This window comes from Lissotriton vulgaris, chromosome 1_1 (genome assembly GCF_964263255.1).
Source record: "Lissotriton vulgaris chromosome 1_1, aLisVul1.2, whole genome shotgun sequence".
Taxonomy (NCBI): Eukaryota; Metazoa; Chordata; class Amphibia; order Caudata; family Salamandridae; genus Lissotriton; species Lissotriton vulgaris.
This window is the reverse complement of record NC_141685.1, coordinates 214,528,933-214,554,346: the sequence shown is the minus strand read 5'-3', so window position 1 is coordinate 214,554,346 and position 25,414 is coordinate 214,528,933. Positions and strand designations below refer to the sequence as shown.

Below are 25,414 nucleotides of genomic sequence, written 5' to 3'. Positions count from 1 at the left end.
CTCGCGCTTGGAGGTTGGGAGGTCCGGGATGAGGGAGTCCAGACACCCAGCAGGGGGGTGGAGCCAGCGCCCGGGGAGGCCGGGGGCGATCGGCACCTGGCGGGGGAGAGCCATCGACACTCCTCTCTCCCATTGACCTGCCAAGTGGTCTCTTCACCTCCTGGGTGGATGGTGGTGCCTCAATGTCGGGGCCTGGCCAGGCCCAGGGTTGGGGTCGAGCTGAGGCCACGCGGCCTCGTGGTGCAGTGTCCAAGATGGCTGCTGGGCCGGGGCAATGGTGCTGACGGGGCCCGGGACAGCCGATGCTGGGATGTTCGGGAGCAGGCGTCCCGTTGGGGACGGGTTGCGGGTTGCTTCGGTGGGTTGCAGGGGTGGTTCTTCGGGGGACACCGGGAGAGCCGGCGTTCGGGCCTTCTCATGCGGGGAGGGAGCGGGCCTTTCACGAGGCCTGTCCAACATGCGCCCCCCCCAGCTGAAGGCAGAGAGAGTCACCCATCCTCTTGGGTACTCTCCTCACCGAGGCGGAAAAAGCGTGACAGGCCGTCCGCGTTGGCGTGGTCCTGGCCAGGACGATGCTCCACAGTGAAGTCCATCCCCTGCAAGGAGATGGACCATCGTAACAGTTTTGGGTTCTCCCCCCGCATCTGCATCAGCCATTGCAGGAGTCGGTGGTCTGTCTGTACCCTGAAATGGGTACCGAAGAGGTAGGGCCGGAGTTTCTTGAGAGCCCATACCACTGCGAAGACCTCCCGCTCGATGGTGCTCCAGCGCTGTTCTCGAGCCAGTAGGCGTCGGCTGATGAAGGCCACTGGCTGATCGACTCCCTCGGCGTTGAGTTGAGAGAGGACTGCCCCAACGCCATGATCTGAGGCATCCGTCTGGACTATGAACTCCCGGCTGTAGTCGGGGGCCTGGAGCACGGGGGCGGTGCACATGGCGGCCTTCAACTTCTCGAAGGCCGTTTGACAGTCCGGAGTCCAGTTGACCATTTTGGGGTGTTTCTTGGATGTTAGTTCTGTGAGGGGCCCCACAATGCTGCCATAGTCCTTTACAAACCGCCGATAGTATCCGGTGAGCCCTAGGAAGGCCCGGACCTCGGTTTGGATGACAGGTGGTTGCCAGGACTGGATGGCAGCGATCTTGAGCTGAAGGGGGGCCACCAGACCGCTCCCCACTTGGTGTCCGAGGTAGGTCACAGACCCCTGGCCAATCTGACATTTGCTGGCTTTGATGGTGAGGCCAGCCTGCTGGAGGGCGTGCAGGACTTCTCGGAGGTGGTGAAGGTGGTCTGCCCAGTGACGACTGTACACAGCGATATCGTCCGGGTAGGCGGCGCTGAATTCTTCGAGACCCGCCAGTACCTTGTTCACGAGTCGTTGGAAGGTAGCTGGAGCGTTTTTCATGCCGAATGGCATCACTTTGAAGTGGTAGTGGCCATCCGGGGTAGAGAAGGCGGATCGTTCTTGGGCCCTGGGGGTGAGGCCGATTTGCCAGTAGCCCGCTGTCAGATCGAAGATGCTGAGGTAGCGGGCAGCCCCCATGCGGTCAACCAGCTCATCTGCCCGGGGGATGGGGTGAGCGTTGGTTCTGGTAACAGCGTTCAGGCCCCGATAGTCTTCGCAGAACCGGAGCTCGGGGGCAACGCCCGGGGCGGCAGCCTTGGGGACCAGTAAGACTGGGCTGGCCCAGGGGCTGTCGGATGGTTCGATCACTCCTAGGGCCAGCATCTTAGTGACTTCGTTCTGGATGCAGGTGCGCACCCGATCTGGCACTCTGTACGCCCTGTGTCGAATAGGTGGACTATCCCCAGTGTCCACATCGTGAAGGCACCAGGGGGTGACCCCGGGGGTGAGGGAGAACAGGTTCGCAAATTGTAGCAGGAGAGCCCGACGGTCTTGGCGTTGTTCTGGGGACAAGGCATCGGAGAGTCTGACCCCTTCTACTGAGCCATCTTTTTCACGGGTCCTCAGTAGGTCAGGGAGGGGCTCGGAGTCTTCTTCTGTCCCACTATCTGTGGCCATCAGTAGGCTGAGCTCCGAACATACGAAGTGGGGTTTGAGTCTGTTGGCGTGGAGGATGCGCAGGGGGTTCCGGGAGGACTCCATGTCTATTAGGTAGGTGACAGGGCCCTTGCGCTCGATCACCTTGAAGGGTCCTGTCCATTTGTCCTGCAGGGCACAGGGTTCGACTGGAGACATCACCCAGACTTGCTGGCCTGGTTCGAACTCGATGGAGGAGGCATGCTGATCGTACCATTTCTTCATGTCTTCCTGACTGGCCTCAAGGTTGGCTTTGGCGAGTTCACTGAATCGCCGGGTTTGGTTGCGGAGGGTCAGGAGGCACTTATAGACGTCTGGAGGGGTCTTCTGGGGGGCCATCTCCCATCCTTCCTTGACCAGGCTGAGGGGGCCCCGGACGGGATGTCCGTACAGGAGCTCAAAGGGACTGAAGCCAAGGGATTTCTGGGGAACTTCTCGATAGGCGAAGAGGAGGCACGGGAGCAGCACATCCCATTGGCGACGTAGGGGTTCTTCCAGGCCCATGATCATTCCCTTGAGAGTGCGGTTAAACCGCTCGACCAGTCCATTTCCTTGCGGGTGATAAGGGGTCGTGAACCGGTAGGTGACCCCGCACTGTTGCCAGAGAGACTTCATGTACTTGGAGATAAAGTTCGTGCCCCTGTCGCTTACGACTTCCCGGGGGAAGCCCACTCGAGAGAAGATCCCCATCAGGGCCCGGCCTACCACGGGTGCTGTCATGGTCCGAAGAGGAATGGCCTCGGGATAGCGGGTGGCGTGGTCCACCAGGACTAGGATGAACCGGTGCCCCTGGGCCGTTCGGGGGTCTAGGGGCCCCACAATGTCTATTCCGACCCGTTCGAACGGGGTGGTGACGACGGGAAACGGTTGCAAGGGTGCTTTAATCTTTCGGCCGCTCTTCCCACTGGCCTGGCAGGTGGGGCAGGCCCGGCAGTGGTTGGAGACATCATTACGCATCTTGGTCCAGTAGAAGTGAGTTACCAGGCGGTTGTATTTTTTGTCTTGCCCCAGGTGCCCGGCAAGGGGGACATCGTGTGCCAAGTTCAAAAGGAAGTCCCTGAAGCGGAGGGGCACCACCAGCACCCGACTGGCCCCTAGCTCAGCAATTCTTTGCTCACTGTAGAGCAGGTCATTGTCCCAATAAATCCAGTGGGCCCCTGCGGTGTCTCCCTCGCTCTGGGCGAGGGCTTGCTGCCGGAGTCCCTCGAGGGAGGGACAGGTCCGCTGCTCTTGTCGGAATTGTTCCTGGGTGGGACCACCCTCTTGACGCCACTGGGCCAGTTCGGGAAGGTCCTGGAGTTGCAGCAGGGCGTCTCGCCCCTCGTTGACGAACCTCCCCCATAACCCGGCTCCCCAGTCGCTTCGGGGAATCCGGTGGGAGGTCATGGCTACCTCGTAGGCTTTGAACCATTGCTGGATATCGTCGTTCCGGTAATATTCTCTGACGACCTCCTTGGGGATGTGGACTTTAGGGTCTGTAGTGGCAGGAGTGTTCGTGCGCTCTGGTACCCCGAGATCTTTATTCTGTTTCCGAAGCTCTATTTCTTTTAGGTTGCGCTCATGTTCGTAGGCTAGCCTTTTCTCTTCTAACTCTCTTTGTCTTTGTTTTTCTTCCCGCTCCTCTCGGAGCCACAAGTGTTCCAATGTTATTTTTTGTTCCGCCAACTTCAGTTCTCCATCCAACCGAAGTCAAGCCAGCTCCAGTTCATGGAGCCTGCTTTTTTCTCGTTCCCGGATCTCCTCCGGGGAGAGACTCGATCTTCTTTCTTCCGTCGGAGTGGGGTTAGTTTCGGTGCCTCAAGGCTTTGGTTTTGGGGTACGGCCGTACCCGTCTCTGCCCAAGATTCCAGGGCCTTTTTGAAGTCTTCTTTCGTGCTCAGTCCTGTGGTAGCAATGACTAGTTCTATGCAGAACTGCTTTAGTTCTCTGTGGTTATACTCTTCTAATTTCTCCATCTGGATTTTCTCTGTGGTTCCGCTCTCTTTTGTGGTCATTGTGGTTGTGTCGTGGGGTGAGTTACTCTCTGTACAATTACGCGTTGGTTCGGATCGCGCCGCTGGCCACCAATGTTAGACGGGGACCCGGAGGGTCGGCCGAGGACAGGGGGAGAGGCCTCCAGTGAGGGCCGTCTCCAGCGATCGTACAGACGAGTAACTTCCCCCCCACAGATGGACACCACACAAGGGTGAGGTCAACACTCTTTATATACGATGCTTGAAGCAAGGTTATCAGCGATACAGTGAGGTCGGGACACGAGGGTCCTCTCAATTCTAGTCTCTGTAGGGGAAAGGGTAGCGGGACAGTCTTGGTACCGGTCCGGTACAGGTGTGGCAGGAGGGGAGCTCACAATCCTCGAGTTCGGAGGTCTGAAAGGTCGGGCCGCGGCAGCGCCAGCAGGCTAGGATGACAAGTCTCGGTGAGGAGGGTCCCGGCAGCGCCAGCAGGCAGGAGCGATGGTTCACAAGGATGGCCCGCGGCAGCGCCAGCAGGTCCCGACGAAGGTGTAGGTTGTAGAGGGCCGCGGCAGTGTCAGCAGGCAAGAGCGATGGTTCACAAGGATGGGCCGCGGCAGCGCCAGCAGGTCCCGACGAAGGTGTAGGTTGCAGAGGGCCACGGCAGCGCCAGCAGGCTTCGGAGGTAGTTCACAAGGCAGGGCTGCGGCAGCGCCAGCAGTCCGTCAAGGATGAGTTCTTCAAGGTGTCTCTCGACTCCAGGATACAACTGCCTTCCTGCTCTGGAGCTGCCCCAGTTATAGGTCTGGCCCCCTTTGATGTCCGGACCCTCGCGCTTGGAGGTCGGGAGGTCCGGGATGAGGGAGTCCAGACACCCAGCAGGGGGGTGGAGCCAGCGCCCAGGGAGGCTGGGGGCGATCGGCACCTGGCGGGGGAGAGCCATCGACACTCCTCTCTCCCATTGACCTGCCAAGTGGTCTCTTCACCTCCTGGGTGGATGGTGGTGCCTCAATGTCGGGGCCTGGCCAGGCCCAGGGTTGGGGTCGAGCTGAGGCCACGCGGCCTCGTGGTGCAGTGTCCAAGATGGCGGCTGGGCCAGGGCAATGGTGCTGACGGGGCCCGGGACAGCCGATGCTGGGATGTTCGGGAGCAGGCGTCCCATTGGGGACGGGTTGCGGGTTGCTTCGGTGGGTTGCAGGGGTGGTTCTTCGGGGGACACCGGGAGAGCCGGCGTTCGGGCCTTCTCATGCGGGGAGGGAGCGGGCCTTTCACGAGGCCTGTCCAACAGGCTACTTGTAGTCCAAGCCCTGAGCACCTTTTGCACTGAAGCTTAGAGGTCTACACTCCACAACTGGTGGGACCCCACGAAGGAATCTACTTTTTTTCTTGGGCTTTCATGGTTGCTCCAGATGTGCCCTGACTCCCCTCCAAAGGGTGAGCCCCTCAGACCTTTCTGGTCTGCAGCAAAACCAATCTTATCATCTTGCGTGGGTTGCTTTTGCCAAGGTTTGTTGGGTCCAACCCGGATACCAACACTGCAGCACTGGACATCAGACGTGGGACAGCTCAAATCCAGCTCCTGGTTGTTTTCAACGCCTCCTGGACCTCGTGGCTGAAAAAAGTTGCCTTCCAATTTACTAATGTGAATACCCAAATATTTGAATTATTCCTGTTGGGGCAGGGCTGTACAGTCGGTTGAGGTGGTGGGAGCACTCCAGCCAGAGGGAACAATAATCTCAAACCAGTTTATCTGGTAGCCGGAGTGGCTGCCAAAGAGCTGGAATATATGCATGAGTCTGTGCAGTGTTTGGTGGGGTCTATGGGCATAAGGTAAAAAATAGACCACGTATAAAGAAATACGCTCCTCCCAGCCAACCAAATGTCTATCCCATAAATCAAAGATTCCCCAAGGACCAGCTGCTCCAGTGCCTTGGCGAAAGTCATTAGGGAGAGTGGACATCCCTATTGCGTCCCCTTGTGTAGTGTGAGTAGCCTGGACACTGACCCATTTTTCCCGTGGGTCACAGTATAGGGGACAAACCCACATGCAAAACTGTGGTCCAAAGCCCAGTCTGGTTAGAACATCGAAGACGCATGGTCTTTCGATACTATCAAATGCCATCCAAGCATCTAATGAGAGTACTGCTGTGGCCTCTGATGGTCGGGCTCCCGTTTCATGTATAACTCCATATAGGGGCCTGAGGTTCAGCCTTGTGCTTCTGTGCAGCATGAATGCTGACTGATCAGGATGGATTAGTGTAGAGAGGATCGTATGTATCCTGTTTGCTAGAACCTTTGCCTAGAACTTGGCTTCAAAATTAAGTAGGGAGATGGGTCTGTATGAGCTGCATAGCTCTGGGGGTTTGCCTTTTTTTGGGATAACTACTATGGTGGCCGTTCCCAAGTCTTCCAGCAGTTTCCTGTCTTTTAGTGCTGTTTGGCATCTATTTAGCATAGGCTGTGCCACGTTGTATGCTACACACTTGTAGAGTTCAGCAGGTAGTCCATTTGGGCCAGACAGCTTTCCAGACTGTGGTTCTTGGATGGCCCCCACTATTTCTTCGACTGTCAGATCCTTATCTATCTCCTCCTGTTGTTCTACTTTGATCGCACACGAGAGTTCTGGGTGGACAACCAACTCTTCATGGGGTATGTTGGTGCGAAAAAAGGCCGGGCAGTGCAGAAATGGACCATCTCTCGATGGAATCAAAATCTTCTGGGCACTGGCAAAGAAACAGGCTTCTGAGGGCTTATGGGCTCATTCCACCAGAGCTAAAGCTGTAACCCCTACGTTAGCACATGGAGTCTCAGTCCTGGACATCTTCTGGGCAGCAACGTGGGCTTCCCTGCACACATTTAGAAAATATTACCGCCTGGACAGTCATGTCCGCAGGGATGGGCATTACGTCCATTCGGTCCTGCAGGACTTTTTAGTTTTAATTTGTTCATAGTACCACCACCGGGGACGGTATTGCTTGGGTATCTATTCAAAGGTAAGGAATCTGCGGCTAGAAGACAGTTTTTGAGATGATCAAGTTCCTTACCTTCAGTAAGACCTTATCTGGTATAGATAATATCAAGTCGCAGATTCCTTACAGACCGACCCATCCTCATCGCTCTGTAGACAGATTTCTAAGGTTAGAGATGATTCCTTGCAGGGCCCTAGTTTGGACACATTATTGTCAGTAACTTAATGGCTCAGCACTTCTGGTATTGAACGTTGTTAAAAGAAATTGACGTCCGCCTACCAAGGTGGCACCTATATAGGAAACACAGAAATCACTTCTGGCATGGACAACGGCATGCACAGCCGATCAATGCCACCTACTGGTGCGCACAGGTTCTGCTCATGAAAAATCTTCCAGATCCAGTCTCAGACTTGAGGAAATTCAAAGGTAAGGAATCAGTGGCTAGATCTTAATTGTACCTCTGTGACTGGGCTGTCCCCATACTCACATTTAATTCAGGAAGACGCACTGCCATTCGGCGGGTCCGGGTCCCTGGGGCTGGATTCTTGGGCGCCATCTTAGCTTGGGGTGAGTGTGTTGTAGCGCGGGCGCCATTTTGGAGCGTCCCGACGCTCGAGTTGTTCAGGGAGGCGCCTATTTAAGGCGGACTCGTGTTTCTTTTGCCCTTATCATTGCTGCACTAGCGCAGGTCGCGCTGCTAGCGAGCTGACATATTTTAAACCTACCTTTGGAGTATTTTGGTTCTTTTTGATTTAACTTTTCCCCTGATCTTAATTGTACCTCTGTGACTGGGCTGTCCCCATACTCACATTTAATTCAGGAAGACGCACCGCCATTCGGCGGGTCCGGGTCCCTGGGGCTGGATTCTTGGGCGCCATCTTAGCTTGGGGTGAGTGTGTTGTAGCGCGGGCGCCATTTTGGAGCGTCCTGACGCTCGAGTTGTTCAGGGAGGCGCCTATTTAAGGCGGACTCGTGTTTCTTTTGCCCTGATCATTGCTGCACTAGCGCAGGTCGCGCTGCTAGCGAGCTGACATATTTTAAACCTACCTTTGGAGTATTTTGGTTCTTTTTGATTTAACTTTTCCCCTGATCTTAATTGTACCTCTGTGACTGGGCTGTCCCCATACTCACATTTAATTCAGGAAGACGCACCGCCATTCGGCGGGTCCGGGTCCCTGAGGCTGGATTCTTGGGCGCCATCTTAGCTTGGGGTGAGTGTGTTGTAGCGCGGGCGCCATTTTGGAGCGTCCCGACGCTCGAGTTGTTCAGGGAGGCGCCTATTTAAGGCGGACTCGTGTTTCTTTTGCCCTGATCATTGCTGCACTAGCGCAGGTCGCGCTGCTAGCGAGCTGACATATTTTAAACCTACCTTTGGAGTATTTTGGTTCTTTTTGATTTAACTTTTCCCCTGATCTTAATTGTACCTCTGTGACTGGGCTGTCCCCATACTCACATTTAATTCAGGAAGACGCACCGCCATTCGGCGGGTCCGGGTCCCTGGGGCTGGATTCTTGGGCGCCATCTTAGCTTGGAGTGAGTGTGTTGTAGCGCGGGCGCCATTTTGGAGCGTCCCGACGCTCGAGTTGTTCAGGGAGGCGCCTATTTAAAGTCGCCCTCTCCCGCGCAGCGGGAACGCGCAGTGGGACGCCGTCGCTTAGCCGGAGTCGTGCCAGAGTCCTGCCCGTCTGCGCTCGTCCGCGTCGAGGTAGCGGGTGCGGGCTATGGACTCTGGCCTCTTGCATTTATACCATCATGTGCAACATAGCGACATTCAGGTATGATCGCGCTGACCTCTGTTCTATAAGAGACAGTCTACGGGTGTGCAACCATGCCTCTGTCCCTCCTCTTTCGGGACCTTATGAGTGCACGTGTGGTTGTTTCACTCTGGGCCCCCCTATTGGGGTGCGCCCTGTTGAGGTGACTGCCCGCAGCTCTCATATAGATTGTACGGAGCGAGTACTTAATATATGGAGCTTGAATGTTAGATCTTTGGTAAAGCACTATCAGTCACTCCGGGACATGATAGATACGGACCTTCCGGATATCATCTTTCTTACCGAAACTTGGCTGCAGCCATGTCTAAAGAGGTATTTGACACTCTGAGCCTCAAAACTAAATCTGGTTCTCCCTTAGACCCGCTGAAGCCGGAGTTTCTTACTCTTCTCCCGCCCCTCTGTCGTGAGCCCATTTTGGATCTGATCAATCTCTCCCTCAGTGAGGGCGTGGTTCCTTCCTCATGGAAGCAAGCGGTGGTCAGCCCTATTCTGAAGAAACCCAATCTAGACCCCTTGCTCCCAGAGAACTATCGGCCCATCTCCCTCCTGCCTTGGACCGCCAAGGTCACTGAGGCACACGTAAATTCCATCCTGTCTGCCCATCTCTCTCGTAATAATATTCTTGACGAGAGTCAAAATGGGTTCCGCTCACAACACAGCACTGAAACTGCGTTGCTCTTTATGACCGAGCATTTGCGGTCAGTGCTGGACGCGGGACAGACTGCGGCGCTCCTATTGTTAGACCTGAGCACCGCATTCGACACGGTGTCTCACGACATTTTGATGCGGCGCCTGGAGGAAGTAGGTATTGTGGGGAAGGCTCTTCAGTGGTTCCACTCTTTCCTCTCGGACCGGTTTTTCAAAGTAGCCATTCCACCTGGCCAGTCCTCTTTCCACTCTCTGGGTCTGGGAGTCCCTCAGGGTTCTGCCTTAAGCCCCACACTTTTCAACCTGTATGTGAAACCACTGGCTGCTGTCGTCAGGCAATGTGGCCTTACCATGACATCGTACGCCGACGACACGCAGCTGGCGGTGACACTTAGTGGGGACCCTGAGGTGAATGCGCCCAGATTCCGGGCAGGACTTATAGCTGTGGCCAACTGGATGCGTAGCAACTGCCTACAGCTCAATGCCAAGAAGACCGAGGTCCTGGTTTTAGGGAAGGAGGCGGAACTTTGGGGAGACCAGTGGTGGCCTCCCGAATTAGGGGTGTCCCCCATTCCAGCGGCCGAAGTTAAAAATCTGGGGGTCTGGCTGGACTCTAACCTCTCTTTCACCAGTCATACAAAGAAGACAGCAGCTACCTGTTTTGGTATTCTGCGAGGAATGAGACCTATCCTCAAGTTCTTCGACCCTCCCACGCGGCAACTGGTGGTTCAGGCCTCTATCCTTTCTCGGCTGGACTACGGGAGTGCTCTGCTACTGGGAGTTAATCAGGCTGAGGCTACCAGGCTTCAGAGGGTGCAGAATGCTGCGGCACGGGCCATTGTGGGCCTTCCGAGACGATGTTCTGTCTCCGCTGTTCTGACCTCCCTTCACTGGCTTCCGGTCAGACAGAGAGTCAAATTTAAGGCTCTCTGTCTGACATTTAAAATCCTGAAGCTCTCCTCCCCTCCTGCCCTCGCAAGCCTTATCTCTCCGTATGTCCCCACGCGGTCCCTCAGGTCTGAATCTCACCATCTGGCTACTAAGCCTAGGTTTAGACTGAGTAGGATGGGAGGACGATCTTTCCGTGTTCTGGCGGCTGATCTGTGGAATTCCCTTCCTGTACACATTCGTGCCCTAAATAGCCTAACTCTTTTCAGACGCGCCATTAAAACCCACCTGTTCGCTTCTGCTAATTGATTCTTTCCCTTTTCAGCTCTGACCTGTTATGTTATTGTACCTGATCAGGCGCCAGGACGCCCCTTCGCTGGGGTAGCTGTGCGCTGAATAAAAGTTATTAACATAACATAACATAACATATTGTCTCTACCAGATAAGGCATTACCAAAGGTAAGTAACCTTTTCATATTTTCAATCAGGGATGAGCTTTTCCACCCTTCACCCCCACTATCTACCAAATGCTCAGGAAGACTAATGAGCAGCTTCTTTTACCAAAAGACCAATCTGATTTCTAAAGGAGCCCTGTTTCTTGTTTCCCCACTTCAGTGTCTAGGTCTCCCTCCTCTTGCTTTAGGAATGTCTTTAATGCATATACATGGGTTGGGAAAAACAAGCTCACTGCCATCTTGTGCACAGGAACTGACCAGGGGCTTCTAAACTGGAACCTGCAGGCTTCCATACCTCTAGTTCACTCATGCGCACAATGCATGTTCCACACAGGCCACATACAGACAATTGTATAACATACACCTAGGAAGTTAGTGATAGTATTGGGGTTAGTGCAAAAACACACAGTTTTTAAAAGACTGGGCCTGGCAGGCCTCCACTTCAGTGACATCAATAAATATATTTTGGTCACAACTATTGATTTACAAAACATGTACGCTGCCACTACCACTTTACATGCTAAAGCCAAGACAGGTGAGGTTGCTGACTTTCAAAAAATAAAGAGATCATGCTTGGTGCACCTTTACATATTGCAGGACAGGTTCAGGACTTTACTCACATCAAGGGGCAGGTCCAGGACCGCACATGCACTTTCATGTACCTCATATACCTTTGCATGGTCTCAAACCAGCAAATCTGCCTCCCCCTCCCAGTACACATCACCTTCTTCAAAGGTCCTACATGCTTGCCAAATATCTAGGTGTTTATGTTTGAGAAGAGGACTGTAGATATTGGACCACTGAGGGATAGTGTATAGCTATTTCCTTGCTCTACCTTAACTTTCTTTCCACAGCATTCTGAATAAAAGAGTGAATGTGTGTTGTTCATGGTTTAAAATGTTTATTGCTACAATGTTTTGTTGTATTGTGTATTGTCAATTTGCTGATCTCTCTTAATAAAGAGTCCCAGTTTGGCCCAAAGGCAATACCCTTGCACCACATTGATGATGAGCATTATGACAACACTTTTCAAACTCCCCTGGAGACAGGTATCATAACCCTTACTTCCTCTACTATCCCCAGCTCAGGTCACCAATCCTTCCCTAGGTCAGACACGCCTAGTGAGTACTGCTAGTGGACACTACCATTAACTTCCAGATAGACTGCCAAGCTCCAAAAACCAGAACTAAAAGAGACATGATGTAAAATGAGCATCCAATAACGAATTACTCAATTCTGTTTAACTATCCAGTTATTTATGCTCTGTGTCTCTCTTCACAGGTAAGCTCCATTTGGAAATGGACATTGAATAATAATACAAAACCAACTGCTACCAGTCTGGTTACCACCACAGACGAGCATTCACAACCATCGCCTGAAACTGAAGAAGATAAGCTGGTAAAGGCACTCATCGAGTGGCCGGAACCCCTGGGGACTCTGACATTCAACTCGTCCACCAGTCCACAGAACTCTCACTTCCAACTTTTGCACCCCAAGCACAGATATTATGTAGGTGAGACCCTGGAGGTGTCCATCACAGCCAGAGACCACCAGCGGAAACCAAAGACATATGGTGGAGACTTCTTCCAGGCAAAGCTCCACTCTCCGCTGCTGAAGGCCGGGGTGACGGGGTCTGTTAGGGACCACCAGAATGGAACATACACTGTATCCTTCCAGCTTCTGTGGCCAGGGAAAGTGGAAATATCCATCCGGCTCATACACTCCAGCGAGGCCGTTCATATTCTCAAGCGTCTAAGGGATTCCCGTCCAGATAAAATCTACTTTGTCGGATATTTCCAAAAGAACGGAATCATGGAGACCACTGAATGCAACATGGAAATCTTGGACAAGCCTGTGTGTGAGTACCGAGACCCCAGGATTGGAGAGAAGTGGTTCTGCGTGAGGCCAAAGCAGCTACCATGCAGTGCCTTTGCTCATGTCCGTGGAGGAGGAATCCGGAACATCACAACTCTCCAGGAAGACGCCTTCTTTCATAAGTATGGTTCCTTCATTCACTCTCCTATGGGAAGTCGATTTTGTGTTAGCAAGTGGCAGGCTTCTTCAAAAAAACATGACATAACATCCTGAATGTCTATAACAAATAGTCTTAGGATTTCCAAGAGATAATGATTGCTCTTACAATTTTTCATGGGTTTATCAGCTTGACACAGCAAGGAAGACTGCGGTGAAATCAATGACGCAACTTGATGGAGCAGCCAAGGCTTACTCAGGGAGGTCGCAGTAGGTTTCGAATTGAGGCGCAAGGTAGTATAGTACTTACACACAAGTAAGGTTGTAACTGCTTGAATAAGAATAAAGAGCAAGCACCTTGAGTTTCTAAAAATATTAATTAAAAAATGTCTGCTCCAAGGCACATAATTAAGTTATGAAACAGAGGTCTCTAAAAAATGGTTAGATATCTGCATGGCGTCCATAGGGCACATACTACAACCACACTACTCTGGACTCCTACAAGGGAGCACAGGGATACGCTGAGTGCCTTGTGGCTCCTCGGGAATGTGAAGTACTATATAAATTCAATATAATAATACAATCTCCAGTCAAAGCTACTACTTATGCATATATTTTGAGTGTATGTACAAAATAGAACTTAAAAACAAACACAACAAACATATAAGGTCCTGGCAGCTTCCTAGGCTGAGATATGGTCCAAGGAAAAGATAAATTATGCATACTGCATTTTGTGTTTGTCTGCAGTTATTGACCATGAACAAAATTGGTGTTCGAGCTAGTGATCCTTGCACCCAGAAAATCCTGAGACCAGACAAAATACTTTGCATGCTGATAACAGTATCACCCCAAGTAGTCGGTAGTTGCGGTCTATAGTCTTACAATGTCAGGTGAAAAAGTCCACTGATAGCAATGTTATCAAAGTTCCTTAACATGTAGGAACTTGAATTTTGGGCACAGTTCCTTGGAAAAGTGCAATGCTTCTGGATAGTAGAATTCAGCAAAGATGACCAACAGAAGCACACTTGTACTGAATTGTCTTGTTGCCTACCTGTTCCCTCACGGGTACGCAGTCTCATAGGTGGCACGCCTCAGCTCTTATGCACTTTAGAGGCTGCCACCTCTGTCTCTCCTTGACACAATTTTCTGGAGCCAGGAAAGACATCATGTCTGGATGGTTCCTGCTGGGATGGTGGTGGCCACTGGAAATCTTCAGAGGTCAATATTTTAAAATGCTGATTGTCTGAATCAGACAATGCCAATGACCCCTGGACCTTTGTGATCAACAGCAGCGAATGGCACATGGGGCAGTTTTTTAGGGTTTGGCCTGTATTTATTGTGACGGGCATCAAAGAGGTCACTGTTGCTTTGATAGTTCCTGGCGCAGTGTCCACATGTGTTGGATTAGCAAAGGTCCCCTGCGTGGCTTTGGAGACTGTTCACCTCTTTGCCTGTTCCACATAGTGAGTTTCTGCTTAGTTTGTTTATAGTTTCAGCTTGGTGTGCACACAGTAATCATGTAGGTGACAGGAATAAAAATATTGTATAAGGGAACCAAACCCTAGTGAAGCTCTGCTATCAAGTAAACTCTTGATTTTCTGAGCGTGACTACAGTCAGCTCCACCAGGCTACTGATGTGGTTTCTAGTGGCAGGACAGACATTATCTTTCACCTGTTAAGGAAGTCTCTCAGGTTTTTGATCAGTCTGCCAGTGTCTTGAAACCAAAGGTTACTAAAATTCCTGGGTCCTCATTAACAGGATTTTGGCATAGGGCACTGCAGCAAGTCTTCTTAGTGCACTGCCCTTTTCCAAAGTGAAACGCAGAAATGCACCATATTTATGCATTAGGGTGCATTCCTGTCCTTTCCCCCCTGCACTGGTGCTCAGTCAGGATTAATTTTGTGCTGGAAGGGGCACCCTCCTGCACAGAAACAAGCTTAAGTGGTGTTACCTCATTTTATGGAGAATGCAGCAGACATAGGAAGAGGAAAAAAACTATAAGAAATAAACATTTTTCTCCTTGTCACGACTCACCTCGGGAGGCGTAAGCGTTTGGTGTTCCCCCAGGTTTATATGATTTTGTAAATCTGGGGCAGCATCAAAATCCATGGGTGTTGCTTGGAAACATCCCATGCAATGCCCTTGGAACACCTCCCAAGTGCAGAGTAAGATGACGCAGCTATTTGGGCTGTATCGCCTTACTCAAGATTTATGCCACTCAAAGAGCCCTACGAAACGCATGCACCACTTTCTGTACTACGAAAGTGATAATGCCACCAGTTTACCACTCTGCATGGCTTTGAGTGGCCTCATAAATCATGAGTACGATAATGCAGCACAAATCACTGTGTCACCTTATTATGCATCTGGGAGGTGTTGAATGGGAGCTGCAGTGGGTTTTCCCATGCAACACCCATGGATTTTGACACTGCCCCAAATTTATAAACTCATGTAATCCTGGGGAAGTGCCAAATACGTACGCCTCTCGAGGTGAGGAAAAACGAAAAAAAATCTTTATTTATCCTCCTTTTCTGCAGAACATATAGAAAGAGAAAAAAAACAATCCTGCATCCAACAGAGGCACCCTTGTACCATGGTGCAAGGGTGCCTACGTAGGCACTAGGCTGCCAGTGGAAGGAGAAAGGACACAAATGCATCCTATTGCATATATACAATGCATTCCTGCCCATTCACTTTGGCGTAAGGAAGCGCAGCAAGGTGGCACCAAAATCCCATATATAAGCTCCTTAGTCCAGACATTATTTCCACTGTTTGAGGTGGTGACCTTTAGCCACCCAGTGTTTGGCTGAAGACGTTCAAGCTTGGGAACCTGAGCAAGCCGCAAGGCCAGCCAGGGGCACTCAATGGGTTAAATCAGGCTGAGGCAAAATACCTGTCACTTCACCCTCCTGTGCCCTGTGGCTGCTGTCAGCTAGCTACACTGTGTGTGCGGGCCTCCTTGTGTATCCCCTAGAGACTTCCTCTACCATCATAATACAGTGAGCTAGGGCGTGAAACAGCAACACAACAGTAAGCATACACATGAAGAATTTACTCCATTCTGCCTAATGTGTGCATCTATATGCCAGTAAAAGCTACTCCCATATGCTGTGCTCACAGCAACAAAAGGATGACTACTGCCACTGTAAGTGTGAAAATAAGGCTGGTTTAACGAGATAGGTGAGCATGACATTTATGTATTCATTTATTTAAAAGGTCTTATATAGCGCTGGCTGGACCCAAGAGTATCAGAGCGCTTTACAAGTTATAGATCAGACTCAGTTGAAGTATAGCATTGGTACATTTGAAATAATAAGATAAATAATTAGCACATGTAGCGCAGAATTTAAATGGTGCAGAACAGAGAAGATCAAGGTCAAACAACAGATTGAAGATAGTAGAGTAGGAGTGACAGGATGGGATAATACTGCATAAGGCAGAGTAGGAGTTGATGGCCAGTGGCTAAGTAATTAAGAGCCCCAAGATTTGTTGAGAACGAGCAGCTTAAGGTCTTTTTTGAAGAGAGGGTAGGAGGGGTTACAGCATAGCTCTTTAGGGAGAGCATTCCAGACAGAGGGTGCATTTCAAGAGAAAGAGCGAGATTGTGTAGATTTCTTTTTTAGTAGATGAGGGACAAGGATAAGAGCGTTAGTGCTCCTCAATGTTCTGGTGCAGCCCGCTTTGTGTAGTTTTTTGGTGAGGTAAGTTGGGGTATTTTGATAGAGGGCTTTGTGGGTTATGCATGCAGTTTTATAGGTGGTTCTGCCTTCAATCGGAAGCCATTTGAAGTGTTTGAGAAAAGGGGGAGATGTGGTCAAATCGTTTGCAGCCAGTGATAAGCCTGGCAGCAAGGTTGAGAATGGATTTGACAGGGGCAAGGTGGACTTTAGGAGTTCTTCCAGCGAGAGTGACATTAATGTAGTCAATTCTTGATAGGGCCAACGCTTGCACAACCGATTTAAAGTCATCGTTGGAATGAAGGGTTTGATTTTTTTGAGATGCTGGAGTATGAAGAGAGCACCTTTGGCCGAGTTTTTGACGTGGGGGGTGAGACTGAGTTTCTGATCAATGCTGATGTCGAGGTATTTGACAGAGTTTGAGATGGAGAGAGAGCAGTTGAGGGCTTAGATGTCAGAGATCCAGTGATGAATGGGGAGCGGGTTGTTTTTGGGAGAGAATAGAATGATTTCAGTTTTTTTAGGGTTGAGTTTGAGGTGGTTGTGATGGAACCATAGTTGGATCTTAGTCAAGGCATCGTTGAGATGTATGACATCAGCATGGGATTTGATCCTATAGTAAAGTTGGGTGTCGTCAGCCAGGCATGGCCCGTGCCGGGCGTTATACTGGGGCGGTGACGTCAGGCAGGGGAGGGTCAGGGTGGGGGGTTGTAAAATGCGGGATATGGTCCATTAGAAGTAAGTACAGAAAAAAAGAAAAAAAACGAATTTCGTTGCCCAAGCTGCATCGCCAAATGTGATGCAGCGTGGGCAAGGACATTCTTTTTTTTTTTTTGTACTTACCTCTAATGGTCCATATCCTGAATTTTACAACCCTTCACCCTGACCCTCCCCTGCCTGATATCACCGCCCCAGTATAACCCCCGGCACAGGCCGTGCCTGTCATTGGCATAGAGGTGGTAACTGATTTCCGCATAGGATGGGAGAGAGAATGGAGCCCTGGGGGATGCCCATGGTGACAGGTAGCGGTTTGGAAAGGCAATTGCTGATTTTAATTTGTTGTGTTCTATGTTGGAAAAAGGAAGTGAACCACTTAAGAACAGCTCCGTCAAAGCCAAAACGGTCTTTGAGTATGTTGATTAGGGTAGCATGGTTAACAGTATCAAAGGCAGCAGAGGGGTCAAGAAGAATGAGAAGGGAGAATTCACCTTTGTCTAGGGAGCGATGGATGTTGTCAGTGATGTTGAGCATGGCTGTTTCAGTGCTACAGCCCTTACAAAAACCTGATTGGGAGGCATCTAAGAGGTTGAATGAGTTGATGTGATTGTCTAGCTGGCGCAGAGCGCATTTTTCCAGGACCTTAGATAAGAAAGGAAGGTTAGAGATAAGGCGTAGGTTATTTAAGTCATTGGGGTCAGCTGTAGCGTTTTTGATGATGGGGTAATTTGGCCTAGTTGGAGGGATGCAGGAACCTCACCGGTAGCAAGGGAGGTCCAATATGGGGGATGATGTGTTTTAGTTCTTGAACTAGATGGGCCGGAAGAGGATCTCTGGTATGTCAGGATGGTTTCAACTTGGAGGTGATGCTAAGAATATCACTTTCTGAGGCAGGACAAAAGTTATTCCAGGAAGCATTGTTCTTTCACTGGGGGACAGTGTGGTGAGGTACCGCAGGGGTGACAGCGATGGCAAGTTGAGCAGAGTCCGAGGGAGGGATAGGAATGGCAGGAGATACTGGGAGAATGTTAGGGAGGGGAGGTAGGGTATGTGGGAGGGTGGTACGGTGAAGGATAAGACAATCTTGGTGCTTTTGTCTAAGAAGAAGCTAGCGATTTCCTCACATCTTTCAACCATAGCCAGAAGTTTAGGGGGACTGAGGTAGTTTGGTTTTTAACAATGTTAAATATTTCTCTAGGTCAATTTTCTTCTAGTTGTGAACAGAAGAAGGATGCTTTTTCATTAAAGATATGTTGTTTATAGTTGGCCCCAGCGGCTCTGAGGAGGGCAAGATTAGAGGAGGGCTGTTGCCTCCAAATACGTTCAGTCTGTCTGAGGGTTCGTCTCTCATTGTTAAGGTCGGCATTTAACCAGGATTTTGATGGTTTGATTTTTTGTAGTTTAAGTTTGGCTGGGGTGATTTGGTCAAGGACCTCAGCAATGGATCTGTTGTAATGTTCAGTAAGGTCATTAGTGCTGTGGGAGAGAGGAGTATGTCATAGGTGGGCTTTTATTTTAGTCTCCAGCACGAACGGGGGGATACAGTGAAGTTTTCTTGTTAGTTTCATTTGTTTACTTGTATTAAAGGAGGGGGGCATGGAGCTGTTGATCGTGGAGAGAATAAGGTGTTGATTGGACCAGTCATTGGGGATAATGTTGGAGAGAACAGCCAGGTCCTTGCTGGTGATAACAGCATCAAGGGTGGCACCTTTGTTGTGTGTTTGAGATTTGCAAAGTTGCTTCAAGTTGCTGATATCAAGTAGGTCATTAATAAGGTTGATCGAGGGGTCGTCAGTTTTATTCCAGTGGAGGTTGAAGTCCCCAAGGAAGAGGTTACTAGAGTTGGTAACCGCTGATTGGATAAGAAGATCAGACAAAGGAAAGAGGGTCATCAGGGGGATTGTAAGCATTATGTAGACGAATCGAGGGGGATCCCTGAACAGTGAGTTCAGCACCAAGATATTCAAAAGTAGCCAGGTCATGGTGCAGGACAGGTGTGAGTAGGAGTTCATCTTTATAAATTATGGCGAGGCCCTCACCAATTTTATTAAGCCTGTCTTTTCTGAGGATGGAGTAAGCAGGGGGTGAGAGCAGGTCCAGGATTGATGCAGAGTGGTCATTGAGCCATGTTTCTGTCAAAAATGCTTTCACTGAGTAAGGTCTCAGTGATTTCAGTTGCATGGCAGGAAGCTGAATGGCAGTTGACCAGCAAGCAGTTGAGGGGTGTGGGGTCAGTCATTTTTGTGGGGTAACAGGAGTGGATAGTGGTGAGTTGTTGCGGAGGTCTGGGCGATGCAGGGGAGTACGGGGTCCTACTTGTTCCTAGGATCACAGGGGTAGATGGATGTGGTGGGTGAGAATTTGTGGTCGGGGTGGAGGCGAGGTGGTTTATATTGAGGCCAGGAAGAACAGGGGGGGATATGGTTTGGGAAGTGGGGTGGTATGCTTGAGCATTTATTGAAAGGTGACTCGGGTGAGGGGGAGGGGGAGGGGGAGTAGTCCCTTGATATGGGGTGCAGGGTTCGTAGGTATGATGTCCTGGGGATAGGTGTGACTGGAAGGATTCGTAGTGGCTGTTTTGAGGGAGGAGAGTTCTAACACAAGGGTTGAGAGGTGGAGTTCTATATTTAGGAGAGACTGAGTAAGAAGAGTGATGAAGAGAGAGGCTAGGAGATCATACGGGGGGAGATAATGGTCCCAGTTGGTCAGAAGTGGTGGATTGGGATGTGTGATCAGTGGAAAACCAGGTGGGGGGAGAGGAGTGTTAAGGTTGCAAGGAGGCAGTGGTGTAGGAGGGTGTGAGATGGTATTCTCAGGAGTCAATTGAGAGAAATGAAAGGAGATTGGGGCGTGAGGGGGTGCTGGAGGCTGTGAGCTAGATAATGGGTGGAATGGGTGACGGAAGAAAGGATTGGAGTTAATCATGGAGCTGTTGAGGGGTCAGGGGGGTGAGTAAGATGGCGATGGGGGTGTATTAAGGTAACAGTGTGAGATGTAGTAAGGTTGCTAGGAGAGAAGGGGATAGGGGTCATTTGTGCAGCTGTTCAGGTGTCAGGGGGCTGGGGTGCTGGCCAAGGGGGTTGTAGGAAGAACAGGAGGGGGGGGGGATGTTGATGCGGTTGAGGGAAGATATATCTGTGAGTCTGGAGTTTCAATGTCTATTAGTGAGTCCGAGACCAGCTGGGTTGGGGTCAGGGAGCAAGGGGGCAAGGGGGTCTCTTGCGTTTGGGGGGGAGAAAGCTAGCGGACAGATTAGGTGGTAGGTTATGGAATAATGAGCTGAAGTGGTGTTCAAAAATGGTGAGGTGGTTTTCGGAAGCTTGAATGAGGATATCTCTTGATTTGAAAATAGAGATGACGATTTCACCAGGGAAAGTGGGGGAAGGAGTGCAGGAATGTTTCAGAGCATAAAGGATTTTACGGGAATTCGTGCTAGAAAGGTGGCGGAGAAAGATACTTTTCCATTTAGAGGGGCGTTTACTGTAGAAGATGTTGTTAGTTTTAATGTTGGAGGTTAAGATAGTTGTCAACAAATAAGGTTTCTTGATGGCAAATAAGAAGTTTGTGTTTGAAGTTTTTCCTGCCATTTTTGGAAAGGTTAGAGGGGTAAAGGATAGACCAAGATTTGGGTCCATGTTTAATGATGGAGGAGTCTTGTGACAAGTGGGTAAGGTTGAAGGTGGCATGATGGGTAGTGTTAGTGGACCGGGTATGAGGGAGGACTGAAGGGGGTAGAGGGGTAGAGTACAATGTGGGCAGAGAATATGAAAGATGGGGGAAGGCCGGGGAACGTCGGTATAGAGGTAATATTTTCAGGGGGTGTTGTGGGCCGTGGAATGTGGTGGGTTGAGTGGGAGGCGTTAGGGGGTTTGTGAGGTGGGAGGAGGGGGAGATTCTAGGAGGAGGTAATGGACAGGTTTAGTGTTATGAGAGGTGGTAGAATGGGAGGTAGAGTTAGTCAGGAGAGAAAAGAGTGAAAAGTAGTAGTGGAAAGTGTTAGGGGGGAGAACGAGATAGACGGAGGTCGCAATGATAGTAAAAAGATCTGTGAACAACAGTGATAAACAAATCAATGAGGAGCAGGGAGACAAAGGCAAAAGTGCATCTGTACGTGTTTTTCAAAATATAAGCTAGGTAACATTGAGAAACATTAAAGTATAACATTTAAAATTGTAAGCAGTGGAGATAAATAAAGTGGGGTAGTCTATAATGAGTGTTCGTAGAGCAGAGGTAGATAACAAGACTAATATCAAAATACAAGAAATGAGGTAAACCATTATGACTGCTCCTAAACTAAATAATAAATAAATAATTAGCACAATTCACATTACGTTTCAGGCAGCATAAACAGTCCAGGGAAAATCCAGGAAAATCTATACTACTATTATAAAGAGAGAACACAAACCTTTTGGCAAGGTAAACTCGGGAACCACAGCGCCAATCCACACACCCAATACATTGTTGTAATCCTCCTCAGGGTGTGCAGATGGACATAGGCTATAGAAAAAAAAAACGTAAATTGAAAAATATAACTTAAAAAAAAAGTAGTGCCCTGAAAGTAGCACCGGCCACTACGTAGCGCTGGCCGCAACGTACGTGATGACAAGGAGGAGCGGTGGCAAAGTGAGGAGCTTGGGGAGGAGCGGAGGCTCAGGTAAGGTTCTGGGACATGGGACAGGAGGGAGCCGGTGCCGGAGGTTGGCCCGGAACAACTGCGGTAAGGCTCAGGGTCTGGGGGCAGCATTTAGGGCTTGCGTGCACTCCCGCCTCGGACCCCGCCCGCCACGACATTGTCCGGGACACAGACAATGTCGTGGCGGGTGGGGGCCGGGGCGGGAGTGCACGCAAGCCTGAAATGCTGCCCCCAGCCCCCTTCTGCCCCAGGCAACGCTGGGGCGGGCTGCTAGGTAAAATATAAAATGTAATATTGTAAGCAGTGGAGATTAATAAAGTGGGGGACATATTGGCAAACTTGCGAGAGCCATACAGACTAAACTTAAGGGCCTCACTGATATGTATATATGAGAGGCTTACACTGCCGGAGTTTCACTTTTTTCGAAACACTGGTGGTGTATGCCTCTCTATCATATCTATGAGGCGACGCACAGCCACTCTGCATGGTTTTGCATAGCCTCATAGATATGGAGTAAGACAAAGCAGTACAAGTCACTGCCTTGCCTTACTCTGCTTCAAGGAGGTGTTCATGGGCATTGTAGTGGGTTTTCCCACGCAGCATCCATGGATTTTGACGCTGCCCCAGATTTATGTAATCAAGTAAACCTGGGGCAGGACCAAAACTTTATGCCTCCCTAGAGCAGGTGTAACGAGGAGTCAAATTGTTATTTCTCCTCGTTTTTTCTTCTTTCTATGTGTGCTGCATTCTGCAGCACAGATACAAAGAGGGAACACACCTCTCTTGTACAGGAAGGGCTCCCTTCCTGCACAAAAACAATCTTGCCTGCAATAGAGGCACCATGGTGCTGGGGTGTTACGCAGCAAATTGTGCGGCAGAGGAGGGGGAAACGACAGGAATGCACAGTATTTCAGAAATACGATGCATTCCTGCCTTTTCACATTGGCATATGGCAGCGGAGCATGACGACTTGCAGTGCTGCCCTACGTACGCCAATCCTCATAAATAAGGCCCATTATTTCTGAATGCCCTGTTCCTTCCCTGTCTCCTAAAACCCTCTCTCTGATTTACACAACTGTCCACCCAGGAACTTATTTCTCCTTTAATTTCTCAACTCTTCCGGGCAATGTTACTGATTTACCTGAAAAATATGGTAAACGCATTGACCCCCTTCCCCAGAGCTGACCTGCCTGTCACCATGTTTCTATCTTTCACCACTCATTAGCGACAAAATCCACCCACCCAACAATGAAATACCCACAACCAACAATACCAACTCTCTCCTTCACTTAATGGCCATAATCACCCCAAAAACACTTCTTGTCCACCAGATACTCACCTTTACACAAATGTGTAGCTTCATGCTCACCTGCCGTCTCACGCGCAACTCCATCTGAATGTACCGCTCTGTATTCCCTTTCAATTCCTTTCTTACCCAGCAGTAGGTTAGGGGCACACACTGCAACTTCCCATTCAGCTATGGTTTTTGCGACACCATCATTTATTTCTTCTTTGTGTGTGTTTTGGTAAACACCAACTCTCGTCATATTAAATCCATCCACCCCATAAACTGCCTCTGAATCACTATCCAGCCATTCTTGTTCACTCCACCGCTCTCTCTCATCTTGAGCCACAATTTCCCCTTCCTCAAGCTCCATGTTCTATACTCATAATTCTTTACAGTTTCATCCAAAACATTCTCCAGTGAGCCAACTGCACTAATACTGGGCTGCTGCTTATCTCCGATTCGTCAGCACCCCAAGCATCAAAATCCTGGTTGTCCAGATAAGAATGTATTTCATGAAAGGCCATCCCAGAAACACCATGCCCAACAGTTAAATCGAGCTGGCCACCCCAATTCAAGCCTTTTCTTCTTGCCAGGGCAGTAAAGCACCATCACACTTCCCTTGTCTGATTAAACTGGTGTCAAAACATATGCTGCCCCTGCCTAAATCACTGTGCCACTTTATGTTTAAATCGTTTTTATTGTGGCAACACAGAGAATTAAAATATACATTGCGTAGAAGGTGCAAGACCTCAAGAGTCCGAGGTGCCTTTAGTGTCACAAGTCTCTCCAAATGACATATCAAAAAGGAACCGATCAGCAAAGATACATAGATAGAAGCGGTGTTGCAAAAAGAGATTGAGCCCCCCCTTAACCCCACCCCTCCCGGACCCCAACTCCCTCAAACTCCCTTCCCCACCCACCCCCCGTCCAGTGCTTAGCTCTCCCCGTTCTGTACTGCCACTCTCTCTGAAACCAATCACATCCAAGGTCCACTCAGGAGGCTGTCCCCTCAGCTGTCGTGAGTCATAAGAGGCGAAGGTATTTGGGACAAGTGATTTCTCTGAATTCAGTGACCAATAGGGACTGAAACGGCTGCCAAAGGTCGTCAAACTGCTCTACATCCCTGCTAAAGTGAGCGACATCTTCTCCATCCACAACACATACCACAGCCTATGTAACCACCCTGTGATGTAGGGGGGCTCGGTAGTTCGCCAATGTGCAAGGATATTTTGCACCGCAGCGCCTAAGGCAATAGCGATCTGGCGTCCCCTGCGGGATTTCAGAGGATACATCAAGCGGTTCGGGAGTCCTAAAAGAATGTATGCAGGAAAGCGCGGCAGTTCGGTGTTGAAGTGAGTGTCAATCTCATCTATCACCTCCCTCCAATAAGAGTGCAGGAGCGGACAGTCCCATAGTATATGTGATAGTGTGCCTATCTGCCCACAGGCCCTCCAACAGACGTTCTCCCGCTTGTGGTCCATTTCATGCATTCGTTCGGGTGTATAATACCAGTAGGTAGATACCTTGGTCAGTGTCTCTGTGAGTCCTGTGTGGTATGCGGAGTGGCGAGCTCTGTGCGAGATCTGATGCCATTCTTTGTGACTAAGTGTCCTGCCCAGTTCCCGTTCCCAGCGTTCCCTACCCGGGTTGTAAAAGTGTGAGGATGGAGGTTGCAAAAACTTGTAAAGGTCCGATATAATTTCCGCATCGGAGGTACGGGATAATAACCACCTTTCGTAAGGTAAGAATTTCCTGTCCGCAGTTTCCCGCACTTGCGGGTGCAGAGCCCAGTGTCGGACCTGCATGTAGCGTAGTCTGTCTGTCTCCAGCAGCGAGTACTCCTGCCTGATGAGTGGGAAGGGATTAACGCCTGCCGGACCATAAATGTGGAACAGAGTCCTACATCCCGCTATCCGCCAGTGCATGAAAGCCCCCTTCTCCAGCCCCGGAGTGAAGTCTGGGTTATCGACCAGCGGAGTAAGCAGCGAGGGGAACGTGGTGAGCCCCTGCGCGGTGTTAGTGGCGTCCCAAACTCGTTGGGGAACCCTCGTGATAAAGGAAGCATACAAGTTAGCAGGATGGTGGGCCTTATGCAGGAAGGGTATTTCCTGTAGGGGCCAACTTGCCACAGCCTGGTCCTGAAAGAGCCAGTGTTTGTCCGACTCCCACCTGCTCCACTCCACCAAGTAGCGTAATTGTGCCGCTTGGAAGTACTTGCGTAGATCCGGTATCCCTAGTCCTCCGGCTTCCGGGGCGAGCGTGGATAGTGCTCTCTTCAGTCTGGGCTTCCGAACCTGCCAGATGAAACGCGAGAGATCTGCCTGCGTTTGTTTGATCCACCCCACAGGTGGCTGAAGCGGAAGTGCCCTAAATAGGTAAAGAACCTGCGGCAAAACCGTCA

General features: G+C 50.3%; 1 protein-coding gene across 1 annotated transcript in view; it reads left to right on the top strand.

Annotated features, from left to right (window-relative positions):
- The window catches only part of LOC147740915 (NXPE family member 3-like), an 89,607-nt gene that overhangs the window by 32,657 nt on the left and 31,536 nt on the right, over nt 1-25,414 (top strand). The window contains exon 2 of the mRNA XM_086959908.1: nt 12,008-12,723. Coding sequence (XP_086816034.1) covers nt 12,008-12,723 — 716 coding nt within the window. The remainder of the gene's footprint in view (nt 1-12,007; nt 12,724-25,414) is intronic.